Genomic DNA, 15,126 nt, shown 5'->3' on the forward strand with positions numbered 1-15,126 from the left:
ATAACATCAAGTATGTAAGAAAGCATTAGTATTAAGGTCGGTCATGATAGCCTAATCATGGCTTGTAGGTGGGCACAGTAGGGTGTCTACGGCTATCTAATAAAAGCTATAGGCCTACCTCCACCTGGGGGACACATACATCTCTCGTGGCCATTGGTACGTTGTCTTCTTAAATTATATTGCAGATTAAGCCTATTTACAGCAAAGCAAACATAGTGTGGCGTCTAGGAGAACCTGTCTCGGATAGTGGTTCCTATATTTAGCAGGCTGGCTGCAGTGAGATTGTAAAGACTGCTCTGCGTGCCTGTAGTTACGGGTTAAGAAAAAAAAAAATAGAAAATTTAATGTAATGTATTAAGTGTTGCCCGGTAGTGCAAGTAATCCCACCTGTTTGGGGCTTGCCCTCGCTATGTGGGAGGTGTAGGCAGGGCTAATGTTCATATGTCAAACCATATGCGTGGCCTAGGCTGCTGAACTGTCTCATTAAGGAGCACCTGTTCAACCGAGCTGCGGAACTGGTGAGTGACAAGCTATTGCAAGGGTTAAAGGGCTATGCTGTAAGTCATTGGGAAGCAGGTTTTAGTTGTCTTTTACGATTGCAGCAATCGTTCAGCGTTAGCGTGACACCGCCTGATGGATAGCCGGGTGGGCCACCGCTGTCTGCCGGCCCGTCAGGGAGGGTCACCTATGCTTTTTGGTAATTCTTTATTTTTGTTGTGGTAAATGTACCACTGGTTTAAATGGTAGCACGCATTTGTTCCATACAAAAGAATAAAAGTGAGGCATAAACATAAAGTAACCGTGTGCCAGTATTCAACTTGGTCATTCACTTTGGCGGTTCTGGTATTGCGCCAAAATAAAAATATACATTCGTTCATTACAAAAAGGTAAAAGGCTAACATATCCTAAAGTAACCGTGTGTGTGTATTCATCTTGGTATCTCACGTTGGCAGCTCTGTTAAAGAGCCAAAAAAGAATATAGTAAATTCGCGGGCCTTTATCTCGCGCTGTTCGGTCATAAGGACCGACAATTTATAGTATAATATAGCACCCTGGAAGCCCGAGGGTATAATGCTAGTGGCTCCAGCGGGCTTAAGGTATGCCGTGTAGGGGTGAATCATTACGTGTTAGTTTAATGGGTCAGTTGCCCAACTGACATAGTGTACAATAATGTATATCGCTTGGGCTGCCCTTGATATTGGGGCTGTTTGCGGGCAGGGGACAGTCCTTGCATAGTGTCTCATTAGCTGCCCGCAGGGTGTTCAGACTTATTGATCCGTCATGTGGGCTTGGGGAGTAGCTATATAACATATACCGCTATGGTGTCTCATATGGGGTCAGGGGAAAAGCCCATTGATAATGCCCTCTACCGACTCATATGGGGGGGGAAAGAATATACTAATATATTGGTTAGGTCATATTAGTGTCTCGTTTAAATATAAAGTATGCCTGGTGGTATTGTGCATTAGCGGCTTAAACATGGTGAAAACATCTCATCTACCATACATATTACATCGATACGGTTAAAGTGGGCACTCTGAGAGACCCTTCAGACAAATCTAGTGGTTATGCATTAGATACGTTGGTAACATCCACAATCCACAATCCACAATAGAGTCTCTTGTGGAGTCAAAACAAAATATGCGATTCAATGGTGTGTCCATGTGCGCTTTGCAGGGCTTGTGAGCTACTCTTATGGGGTAGTGTCTAACTTCTCGGCGGAACAGGTTGTCAGTTCATGCGGGGCTCAGGTGCCTCCTTACTGGACCCAGGTAACTGGTGTGGCCCCAAGGGGTAACCACTGGGGGGTCAGAATTAGGGGTGCTCCCCAAAAAAGAAACAAGAAAAAAGGGGAAAAAAAATAAATAAAAAAAATTATGAATAATAATAGGAAAAATAGAAAAGGTTCGAACTGGGTTCAGTCATGTACCCCCAAACTGGCTTTAAGTCCCGAGTGAGCCTCCGCCCTGTCCCGGCAGACCTTCCAACTGTGGCCACCCCCGATGTTACCTGTCTCTGGGTTTCTTCCCTTCTCGGTGGCGCGTTTGTCTGCTGGCTGCGTCTGGCTTGTTGTAATGGCAGCGGGCGGTAACTGTGGTACTTGGAGCTTTTGCAAGAAATCCGCTGGGTCTTCCTCTGCAGACAGCGTTAGTATCATGTCTCCGCGCGGAACCACCAGGGTACCAAGAGCACCCCACCTGTATTTGATTCCGTGGTCTCTGAGGAGTCTGGTGACCGGCATGAATTTGCGTCTCTCCAGTAGGACCGTAAAAGGTAAGTCCTCGAAAATCCGCACTTGACAGTTTTCCACCGCGACGGTGGGTGTATTCCTGGAGCTGTTCAGCATTGCTGCTTTCACCGCTGCGTCCCGTGTGACGGCAATAATGTCCCTGGGGGCGTCTGCTGGGGCTGTTGCGGCCTTCCTTATCCGGAATGCTGAGGCTATGGGTGTCAGTCCTCCTTCTCCCCTTACCGCCAGCATGGTGGCCACCTTGTTAGAGAACTCCAGCACCGACTCAGGTCCCACTGTCTCCGGCACCCCTCTTAAACGTAAATTTTTCCTCCGGTGTCTGACCTCCATGGCCGTGACTGCACGGGTGAGTCTTTGTAGCTGCTGGGAGAGGTCTGCCACTTTCGTTACGGTTTCTGCGAGGCTGCTGTCTCTCTCCGCCCCTCTGGTCTCCACCGCTCCCAGGCGGGACACGATGCCGCCAATTTCACCTCGCACTCCAGGTCTTTTTTCCAGACTCCGCGGAGCTCGAGCAGGAGTCTTTTAATGTCTCCCTTGGTAGAGGGTGATGTATCTGAGTCGGAGTCCTCCCTTCGGTATACTCCGCTGGAGGTTTGTGTTATTACAGGTCCCTCTTCGTCCGGGGACATGTCCGACTCGCTGGAGCCTTGTGGTCTTCCAGACGCCATCTTAGGCCGCATAGTCTGTTGCGGCCTATCAAATGACCGTCTGATATCAGGCTGCCCGGCGGCCTCCGAGGCCTGTATTCTGCGATGTTTGCGCCCCATTTGTCTTTTTGGGGGGTTCAGAGTCACCAGTCTCCTGGTTGTAGTGTTAGGTTATTGGTTTTTCGTGGCTTTTTAGGGTTATTTTCGCTGTGTTTCACAGGAGCTCCCTGCACACACGTCTGCTCAGTTGCACGGCTGGCCACGCCCCCCCTTCCTGATATTATTTTTAAACCTTTGTCCCTCTAATTTTAGACTATGTCCTCTTGTTGTGGTAGTTTTCCTTCTTTTAAATATAGTCTCCTCCTTTACTGTGTTGATTCCCTTTATGTATTTAACCCCTTAAGGACCAAACTTCTGGAATAAAAGGGAATCATGACATGTCACACATGTCATGTGTCCTTAAGGGGTTAAATGTTTCTATCAAATCCCCCCTGTCTCATCTTTCCTCCAAGCTATACATGTTAAGATCCTTTAACCTTTCCTGGTAAGTTTTATCCTGCAATCCATGAACCAGTTTAGTAGCCCTTCTCTGAACTCTCTCTAAAGTATCAATATCCTTCTGAAGATACGCAGTGGCGTACACATGACCCATGGGGCCCCGGTGCGAAAATTGATCCGTGCCCCCCCCCCCCCCTCGCGCTTACTCTGCGCGGGCCGGGGCAGCAACACATGGCGGCGGGCACCTGGTCGCAGGGGTTGCGACCGCGGTATGTACGCCACTGCATGCAGATGCACACACACTTAAAGGACCACTACAGACACCCAGATCACATCAGCTCAATGAAGTGGTCTGGGTGTCAGGTCCCTCTAGTTTTAACCCTGCAGCTGAAAGCATAGCAGTTTCAGAGAAACTGTTATGTTTCACTGAGGGTTAATCCAGCCTCTAGTGGCTGTCTCACTGACAGCCGCTAGAGGTGCTTCCGCCATTTTAAGACACTGAACGTCCATAGGAAAGCATTGAGTAATGCTTTCCTATGGGCGGTTTGAATGCGTGCGCGGCTTTTGCCGTGCATGCGCATTCGGAGCTGAGAGGCGGAGGGATCCCCAGTGCCATGGGAGTCCGGCGCTGGAGAAAGGTAAGTGCTGAAGACACACACACACACACTCTCACAAACAAATGCATACACACTAGCTAACAGACACACACATTTACTGACAAAGACACACTCAGCGGCAGACATACATACACACTCACTTACAAAACATACACTCTCACTGACAAACACACACTCACTAACAGACATCAAACAGACTCACTAACACACACACACACAAACACACTGACACTCACTAGCAGACACACTCTAACACAAACACCAACACACACACTAACACTAACACTCACTCACACACACTCACTCACACACACACACACACACACTAACACACACACACACACTAACACTCACACACACTCACACACTAACACTAACACACACACACTAACACACTCACACTAACACACACACACTTACACTTACACATGTTTTTTTTTTTAATTTAATCCCCCCAGCCTCCTTACCTTTTGGAGTGCTGAGGGGATTCCCTGGGGTCCAGTGGTGCTGCTGGGCTCCTGGGGGGGCCGGTCACCCGGCGGGCTGGCTGGTCCTGCGGGCGCCCGAGGGAGCACTCTCCCCTGAGTGCTTCCTCTTCAGCTCCCTCGCGCGCCGCGTACTGATACCGGCGCCGGAAGATGACATCATCTTCCGGCTCCGGTATCAGTGCGGTGCGCGAGGGAGCTGAAGAGGAAGCACTCAGGGGAGAGTGCTCCCTCGCGCACCAGCCGGCCGCCGGGTGTAAGCAGGGCCAGCCTCGGGGGGCCCGGAGGTGGCCGGCTCCTGGGCCCCCCAGGAGAAGAGGCTGGCCCAGAGCGTACATACCGGGTCGCAGGGGCGGCCGGGCCCCCTGGTGGGCCGGGCCCGGTCGCAGCCGCGACCCCTGCGACCCTGGTATGTACGCCACTGAAGATACGGTCTCCAGTACTGCGTACAATACTCCAAGTGAGGTCTCACCAGTGTTCTGTACAATGGCATGAGCACTTCCCTCTTTCTACTGCTAATACCTCTCCCCAGGGCTGCCATCAGAAATGTTGGGGCCCCTGACAAAGCACAAGGTCTGGGCCCCCCCTCTCCCCCCCCCCCGACCACTCCCTCCCGGGCCCGCCCACGCCTTACCTAGTCCGCTGACAATGATGCGGGACTGAATGTGGTGTGTATAGTGGAAGTGAATTAGAATGTGTGTAATGGATGTAGTGTTTGTGTGTATTAGATACTGTTTGTGCAGTGAATGCAGAGTGTGTTAGTGTAGCGGATGCAATGTGTATAGTGAACGCAGAGTGTGTTTGAGTAGTGGATGTAGTGTGTGTACAGTGATGTAGTGTGTGTTTGTGTAGTGGATGTAGTGTTTGTATGTACTAGATGAAATGTGTTTAGTGGATGCAGTGTCTGTAGTTGATGTAGTGTGTGTATTAAACGCAGTGTCTGTGTATAGTGAATGCAGAGTGTTTCAATTTGTGGTGGATGTAGTGTGTGTACTGTGAATACAGGATGTTTGTGTAGTGGATGCTGTGTGTACAGGTGATGCAGAGTGTATGTTAGTGTAGTGAATGCAGAGTGTGTGTCAGTATAGTGAATTCAGAGTGTGTGCATAGTTTAGTGAATGCAGAGTGTGTGTTAGTGTGTAAAAAATGCAGAGTGTGTGTTAGGGTGTAGTGAATGCCGAGTGTGTCAGTGTAATTAATGTAGTGTGCGTGCAAATTTGTAGTGAATGCAGAGAGTGTGTTAATGTGTAGTGAATGCAGAGAGTGTCTTAGTGTAGTGAATGCAGAGAGTGTGTTAATGTGTAGTGAATGCAGAGAGTGTGTTAATGTGTAGTGAATGCAGAGAGTGTGTTAGTGTGTAGCGGATGCAGAGTCTGTGTTAGTGTAGTGAATGCAGAGAGTGTGTTACTGTGTAGCGGATGCAGAGTGTGTGTTAGTGTAGTGAATGCAGAGTGTGTTAGTGTGTAGCGGATGCAGAGTGTGTGTTAGTGTAGTGAATGCAGAGTGTGGTAATGTGTAGCGAATGCAGAGTGTGTGTCAGTATAGTGGATGCAGAGTGCATGTTGTATTAGTGAATGCAGTGTGTGTATTGTATTAGTGTATGCACTGTGTGTGTTAGTGTATGCAGGGTGTGTTGTATTAGTGTATGCAGTGTGTGTTGTGTCAGTGTATGCAGAGTGTGTTGTGTTAGTGTATGCAGTGTGTGTTGTGTCAGTGTATGCAGAGTGTGTTGTGTTAGTGTATGCAGTGTGTGTTGTTTAGTGTATGCAGTGTGTGTTGTGTATGCAGAGTGTGTGTTGTGTTAGTGTATGCGGTGTGTGTGTGTTGTGTCAGTGTATGCGGTGTGTGTTGTGTTAGTGTATGCGGTGTGTGTGTTTTGTCAGTGTATGCAGAGTGTGTGTTGTGTTAGTGTATGCTGTGTGTGTTGTGTCAGTGTATGCAGAGTGTGTGTTGTGTCAGTGTATGCAGAGTGTGTGTTGTGTCAGTGTATGCAGTGTGTGTTGTGTCAGTGTATGCAGAGTGTGTTGTGTCAGTGTATGCAGTGTGTGTTGTGTTGGTATATGCAGTGTGTGTGTTGTGTCAGTGTATGTAGTGTGTGTGTTGTGTTAGTGTATGTAGTGTGTGTGTTGTGTCAGTGTATGTAGTGTGTGTGTGTTGTGTCAGTGTATGTAGTGTGTGTGTGTGTGTGTGTGTTGTGTCAGTGTATGTAGTGTGTGTGTGTGTGTGTGTGTGTGTGTGTGTGTTGTGTCAGTGTATGTAGTGTGTGTAAATGTCCGAGGGGGAGGGGGCGCATTTTAACATTATTTAAAAAAAAAAAAAATAATTTAATTAATTAAATTGTTTCTCCCCCCCTCCCTGCTTACCTGTGTCTAGGGAGGGGGGAGATTCCATCCCCGGTGGTCCGATGGCATGGTGGGGCCCCCTGGCTTCCCTGTTACCGCAGAGGGGGCCCAGGCAGCACACAGATTCTCCTCTTCTCTCCTCCAATAACTCTTGCGAGACCCGTGGAGCGTTGCCATGGCAACCGGGTCTCGCGAGAGTTACTAGCAGGCAGGAGAAGAGAAGAGGCTGTGTGCTGCCTGGGCCCCCTCTGCGGTAACAGGGAAGCCAGGGGGCCCGCGGCTGCACACATAGATAGCGATATTCGCTATCTATGTGTGCAGGGAGGGAAAGTGGGGCCCAGGACTGCCAGAGCAGTCCGTGCCCCCCTGGGCCGCCGGGCCCGTGACAACTGTCACGGTTGTCACCCCCTGATGGCGGCCCTGCCTCTCCCTATACAACCAAGCATTCTGCTAGCATTTCCAACTGCTCTATTACATTGTCTGCCTACCTTTAAGTCACCTGACATTTAAATTAACATTTTCTGACCACAAATGACATTTAGATGCAGATGAACTGGTAATGACTACTGTACCTGGTATCACTTTTAAGAAGCTAGAACATCTTCTGTAAAAAAAAACTCGCCAATTTGTTAGCAATCATATTATTCCATTATTTTATGTATCTGAACTGCTAGTTTAAAGGGTGATGTAAGTGATTACATTCGCAATCACTCCACACCCCACGTTACATAGTCGTGTGGAATTCTGTTGAGTGGTTTAATGTCACTTGCCACGGATGCCGTGTTAGAAGTGAAAGAAGTGATCTTCAGATAAATGTATCATTTTGTCTATACATCTTCGCCTATACATATTTTCCAATTCAGTGTATAAAAGTGTTTCCCACATTGATTATGAATAACAATTTCACTTTAAAATATTTAAAAACATTAGTACTAATTGTATTCTTTTAATTAACACTGCACACAAAGAATTGAGATTTGCATGATTAATGATTGGTTTGCTTTTAGATGATACATTTCTGCTAATTGAGAAAAGAAAAGACGAATCATTCTACTGTCTTGAAGTTACTATTATTAAACTGTTTTAGCATTTTCAGATTATTTATGCTTGCTGTATCAATACCAGAGAGGAGTTTTCATTTAATTAAGTTACCAGCCTTTGGCAGGCAATGCTATATAAGGGACGGGGAAATGGTGTATGGTCTTTATTTTTGAAAGTTTACTTCTCATATTCACCACTAGATGGTGACAGCAGCTCGCTTTGCAGTACTCCACGTCACATTGTAAAGTCGTTTGTTTGTTGCCAATTATTATAAACTAGTTATTCTAGATACACACTAAAGCAATAATGAAGGATGCTGCTGTTTTAATGCTTCTTAAATTAAAACGTAGCTCTTGAACACTTTTTAAAAAAATCTGAATATATCCCAATTTTGTGTTTTTGTATACTTATTCACTAAGTCTCACTGTAATTGGCAATGAGCTGTAAATTTGAATCCCAAATTGTTGAATTGGAAAATCTTATATCAAAGCTTTTTCTGGTTCAGGTATTTTTGGACTAAAAATTGCAATTACCTTAATTACCTTCAATTCCCAGTTTACTAAAACCATTCCAGAGTTAAAGCACATTATTTTAATATGTTTAAAATTTCTGATATGGGTGACATCACAAAGAAAAGCTGAAATTGTAAAAGAGAAATCTATATATTGTGCATTGAGATTCCTGTTTATAGAGGGACACTATAAACCATTTATTTTTACTGGTCTGTGTGTGCAGACCCCCTGCTCCCAAAATGCAAAACATTGCAGTTTTCGAAATACACTAACATTTACATTGCACGGCTAAACACCTCTAGTGACTGTTACACTGACAGCCACTAGATGGTGCTTCCACAAGGAGAAACCACTCCAACTTGGTTTCTAATGTTCAACGTCCTCAAACATTGCATGGGGACATTGACAGTTCAATCAGTGCTTCTCATACAGTAGCACTGGATTCAATGCTTCTCAACGAGAAGCATTTGATTAAACAAGTCTGATAAAATCACTTTAGGCGGACGAGGCTGCAGAAAAGAAGCTTTATCAGCGCTGTGTTCCAGCTAAGTAACAGGTTAATTTACTTGCTCTTTAAAACACAAAAAAGGAGGCCCTATAACAATTAAGAAAAAAATGGTATGGAACTTTATACAGTGTTCCTTTAAAGGACCACTATAGGCACCCAGACCACTTCAGCTCAATGAAGTGGTCTGGGTGCCAGGTCCCTCTAGTTTTAACTCTGCAGTTGAAAACATAGCAGTTTCAGAGAAACTGCTATGTTTCACTGAGGTTTAATCAAGCCTCTAGTGGCTGTCTCACTGACAGCCGCTAGAGGCACTTCCGTGATTCTCACTGTAAAAATCACAATGAGAAGATGCTGGACGTCCATAGGAAAGCACTGAGTAATACTTTCCTATGGGCGGTTTGAATGCATCCGCATTCGGATCTGACGTCGGCAGGGGTGGAGAGTTCCCCAGCACAGAGGGAGCCCCGCGCTGGAGAAAGGTAAGTGGCTGAAGGGGGTTTAACCTCTTCAGCCCAGCGAGAGGGGGGGCCTGAGGGTGTGGGGGGACCTAATGAACCTATAGTGCCAGGAAAACGAGTTTGTTTTCCTGGCACTATAGTGGTCCTTTAAGCTAATTGTGTTATATTAATAAGACCACCATTAGTGAGATTTAAAAAACGTAAAGTGTTTATAAAGCGTTGCTGGCTACCTTTAACATTTCTGATATTTGTGATATTCCTGTGGCACACAGCCAGCACGAACATTTCCTGTGGCATACAACCAGCCTCTAGGTTAATCATCATTAACCTACCACAGGGATGACGATAACGATCGGTGCTATTGATGATTGGAACGACAAAGTAAATAGTCTACAGCACAAATAACAAATAACAAGCAGGTGTTTACCAATGTAAAGAATTGTTCCATCATTGTAACATAAATGAGAAAAGTGAAAAAATTGTTAATGCTTAAGGCACCAAGATTCGTACGATGGCCCAAAGAATCAGACCTGTAAAACTAAAATTGTGGGACCTGGGTCACACTTTAATGTATTCCATCAATTCCAAGAGAATCAGGTTCTCATTCCTAATCTTTTGGAATTGGATACAATGCATGTCTCTAATCGAGAAAACATACCTCAGAGTTCTGAATCATCTTACCTCATCTTCGCACACCGTACATGCAAATGTAGGTAATATCGTCTCAGTCTCCAGCACAAGAAAGAACATATTTCTTCTCCGACCTTTTATTGAGAATCCAATGAATAGTCAATAGACGCAGCACACTCTGGGATTCTAATCATGTAAGGGAATGTATAACTATGTATCACTCCAATGCAAGAAACAGCTTGCGTTAAAATTTATACCTAAAATCCTATTTTATGAATGGATTCCAATAGGGAAATTTGTTTCGCCAGAAATTATTTAGAAATATTGTCCTAAAGGACAAAATTGTATTGTCATAAGTGTAGCGATATTACATTAGCCAACCAACTTAGAGAATATTGTAATTGTTTGAATGATTAGTGGAAATTCAACCTTCCTATTTCACATTTTTCCATCGGTCAAGCAGTTATTTGGACAGTAACGGGTTTCCCCATTAATGTAGGAGTTCAAAGACACTTAAAGACATGAATGTTAATTACAATATTATCTAGACTTGTGCATGTTATAAAAATATGGTTTGGTCAAATAATATTGTCCAAAAAAACTAAACTTATTTGGTCCAATTGAGTTTTGTCAATGCAGCGGTCCTGCTGATACTGGTTTATTTCTTATTTATTTATGTATTTATTTGATTTAGTGGATGTAACCTAACCATCAATCGTATTTTTGGTGGCCACAGGTGTAACACAAAAACACAAACAACAGCACTAGCTTGTCCATTTTCTGTTTCGGTTGCTTCATAATTCAGTCATATCACTATCAAGAGTTACAGAATTCATACAATCAGATGACTGCCTAAAATTCCAAAAAACGTAAACTTGGGCAAAAAAAATTATACACAATTCTAAAATTATCTACACATTGTGCAAGGCAAAAGTATAACTAAAAATATTGTTTGTTTTATTTTGTTTTTCTTACTTCTTTAGCATTTGTGGCATAGATGTAAGGACTACAAAGGTTAGGGTTAGTGCTATTTAAGAATACGGCAGTCCCGATGTGCTTGAGAATGATGTGAGGTACAGTTCAGTGCAGCAGTACCATTACTGATATGCCATGTGTGATGCTAGAGAGACTGACTCGCACTGCTTCTGTTTGCTGAGACTCCCAGTATATCAGTTTCATAAGAAGGGCTAAATTCAACAGTCGGTATTTTCAAATTCTACAAGGTAAAAGTTTTTTTTACAGTTAGAGCAATAAGGATATGGAATTCTCTGCCTGAAGAGGTGGTTTTATCAGAGTCAATACAGATGTTTAAACTGCAATTGGATAAATACTTGCAAAAACATAACATACAGGGATATCATTTCTAATTAGTGGGGTAATAGCTGCTTGATTCAAGGAGACATCTGACTGCTATTTTGGGGTCAAGAAGGGATTTTTTCCTAGTTTCTTGCACAATTGGAAGTGCTACAGACTGGGTTTTTTGCCTTCTTTTGGATCAACAGCAAAAACATATGTGATGAAGGCTGAACTTGATGGACGCAAGTCTCTTTTCAGCTATGTAACCATGTAATGGCGCCATCATGCCATGAAATACAATCTCAAAAGAAATGCCTCCAATGGGATTGTTATGGATGCCCGCTGGATGTCAGTACTGGCTAAAACAGGAGAGTGTGGAACAAGCTCCACCTCTGTAAAATATATCTCAACAGATTAGACTTTTAAATAACATAATATAACACAACTAAACGAAAGTTTATTTGAACAGTTTAATTTCTTTTAAAATATGTGAGCACTGAAAACTGCCTTTACTTTGTGTTCATTGTTTTTAATCTGTTAAGATATATATATATATATATATTGGTAAAAAAAAAAAAAACTATATATTAGCTTGAACATCATGTAGGTACAGTGGGCAATCTGCATCATATAGCATTTGAAACATATTTTTTCCTACAATACCAACACAAAATGCCTGCTTTCCTTCAGCCAACATTAACAACATGACCTTGATAGGAGGTTTACTAATAGCGAAACAATTCCAAAATGGCCACCACGACATCGAACACATGTCAAACCATTATGTGATTATTACAAATAAATATTTTAAAGTTAGTGCTCACACTAATCTGTAGGACTGATTGTTTTAACCCGATTAATGTGAACAGCATGTCAGATGACAGAGTTGATTATTGTTTGTTTTGAGACGTGTGATTTATCCGGATGTCTGTTGTGTTTAACAAAGCATCCATGTCTTTTATTTTAGGGCTTACCGGGTGAGAAAGGCGAAAAGGGAGAGCAAGGAGATACGGGAGAAAGAGTAAGCTTAACTTGTTAAATCACATTTTCTAATGATAGAAAAACATGACAGCAAGAAATATTGTATTAATATAAACTCAAAGTTTAAAAGTAAGAAAAAGTTCTATACAAAGAGCAATAGTGGATGACATTATATTATATTACTTATATTTTTCTCTGGATTATTGCACTAAACTAACTCTATGCATTGCACACAGTGTATTATATTTTCTCTCTTGGGGAGTTTTTCATAACTTTTTTTGTCACATCTAAGATCGATATATGAAAATCAATTTTTCCTTTTACTTTTAGGGACCACAAGGAGTAGCTGGAATAGAAGGTCCCCAAGGTCCTGTAGGTCCTACGGTATGTAGCTTTGTTCTCAATTATGTATTTTATGACATAGGAATCTTTAAAAACATGAAGCGAGGTAAATCCCCTTATACATGTCTGTCCTGGTGTCACGGGTGACGGTCGGAATACCGGGACCCCTGTGTGCATGATAAAGATAGGAGTCTCAGCATGGAAATGGACAATCAGGGTCTGGTGTAGGGTAATCACATGCCCCCTGGAGCTGAGCGCAAGGGTTTGTGCAGCCACATACCAGAGCCCTGATGCAGCTTAGCGGATGCCAGGAGCTAAATATTATGCAGATATGTATCCAGTACTAGAAAATAAGGTAAGACTAGAAAAGGTACCAAACAAGATAAGACAAGACTAGAGAAACACAGAACAGGACAGAAAGCAGAACCTAGAACATGTACACAATACATGAGGGAAACATGAACAGGACATGGACAGGACAGGATATAACTGTACATGAACTGGGAATACAAGACAAAATAGGACAAGAGATACAAGGCAAAACATAATATAAGAGATATGAGACATAACTAAGTACTATATACGTAATAAACATTGGAGATTTAGACATACATAAATGGCCAAGATGTATGCAGCCCACCACTGTTCCAAACTACTCCAATTATGGTGGGTCCTAACTGCCTAGATATGCATCACCATATACAACAATAAAACACACACAGTACTTACCTGCAAAGAAAGGAGCAGAGAAACTGAGACCACTGCTAGCAGGAACAGACTGAAACAAAAGGATTCAATGGCAAAGGAATGGGTGTGGCAACAAAAAAAAAACATTTAAAGGAATGCGGGAGACTGGGAATTCCAGGAACAGAATAAAGGAAACTAGACATAGAATAGAAAACCAGAAAAAACAAGAAAAACTAAACAAGAATTGTAAAAAGAGTACTGGATATCAGAAGCCAAGGCACAGAATGGAACAGGATGTGTGTCCGGGTGGCGGTCCGGGACCCATCTCTCACACAGAAATCATGAGCACATTGACAGCACCCGGAATGACTCTGTTAGAGCCACACAGCTGTTACTTCCACACCCACAGGGCCATCAAACAGGGCTGGATTTACTTTTAAAGCACCTGTAGAGAAGCATCCTCTGCCGCCTCCAAAAATAATAATAATACACACATGCACACATGTATTCTCAAATATTAATATATTATTAAATATATACACACACACAAACAAACACACTCACATACACACATGTATTCTCAAATATATACACAAACACACACACAAACAAACAAACTCACATACACACATGTATTCTCAAATGTAAATAAATATACATACATATTATCACACACACATACACGCATATGCACAAATTATTATTATATTTTGGGTATTTTTGAGATTCAGACAGTCTCCCTACCTGTTCCTGGGAGACCTGGAGTAGCATCTCTTCCTGACTGTAGCGGGGGGCTGCTGAACTCACTGCGCTCTGCCTCAACGCTGTCCATGTGCACCTTGCAGTGATGGCGGGGCCAGATTAATGTCTCATCCCTGTGCATATAAACTCACCCAAATGTTTCCAAACACGGATGTGAGTGGCACTGTCTACATGAATCAATGTGCATGGCATCTCGCAATGCATAACACGCATTACATATCTGGTAATGTTATTTTTCAAGATAGGTTTTTAGAACCTTTTCACATATACATAAGAATAAAAAAAAACATTTTTTAATCCTAGGCTTTAGACCACGACCTTGAATGGCAGCTTAGTCAACATGTCTACTTTAAAGATTTGTTTGAGATCTGATCATCTAAGTTTAAAAATATGAACCGACAGATTGTGTTTACCAATCTCCCAGGCATTGCACAGTGGCCAGTATTTTTTTATTTCACTTCTACAGCCCCTAGTAACAGGGCATTGTGTTCAGGAGATCTTTTGTGCTGGGGATAAGATTTGACCATGATACCTAATAAACCAAATGACTCGAGTAGTAAATACTGTACTGTACACCACAGCTTAGTGCAAATAAATACTCATCGGTAACCAAGGAAAAAGTGATTTCATCCAATGCACTCCAATTATATTCCTGAGACACTTTTAAACATGATCTGTTGCACATTTAAAGTAAAATTACTTATAAAAATATTAGAGGGGATTGTATTGACAATGTAGGAATCGTTCACAGTTAAATTGTGAGGGGATGACAAACTATGGATAGACATACAGATACAGTTACATTTTCACAAACACACTATTACTCACTAATATTGTAACAGGTATATTAACCAAAAGCAATTCGACCAAACCTCTTCCACTACTTACTGTTTAGATCTTCAGTGATCTTGTGTGCGTCACTGTAGCATGTCACTTGGAAACATGCAATCTATAGAAATTTACAACGTGTGTTGATTATATATATATTTTTTTTTTTTGAGAGAGAGACAGTATTGTGCAGTATTATACATGACTGTTGCTGTAAACCGCTTTAAATTATAGGACTTTG

At 42.9% G+C, this 15,126-nt stretch overlaps 1 protein-coding gene across 2 annotated transcripts in view; it reads left to right on the plus strand.

The window, feature by feature from the left end:
• The window catches only part of COL22A1 (collagen type XXII alpha 1 chain), a 321,826-nt gene that overhangs the window by 226,625 nt on the left and 80,075 nt on the right, over nt 1-15,126 (plus strand). For both annotated transcript variants that reach the window (XM_063451032.1, XM_063451033.1), the window contains exons 34-35: nt 12,253-12,306; nt 12,597-12,650. In XM_063451032.1, coding sequence (XP_063307102.1) covers nt 12,253-12,306; nt 12,597-12,650 — 108 coding nt within the window. The remainder of the gene's footprint in view (nt 1-12,252; nt 12,307-12,596; nt 12,651-15,126) is intronic.

This window comes from Pelobates fuscus, chromosome 4 (genome assembly GCF_036172605.1).
Source record: "Pelobates fuscus isolate aPelFus1 chromosome 4, aPelFus1.pri, whole genome shotgun sequence".
In the NCBI taxonomy this organism is placed as follows: Eukaryota; Metazoa; Chordata; class Amphibia; order Anura; family Pelobatidae; genus Pelobates; species Pelobates fuscus.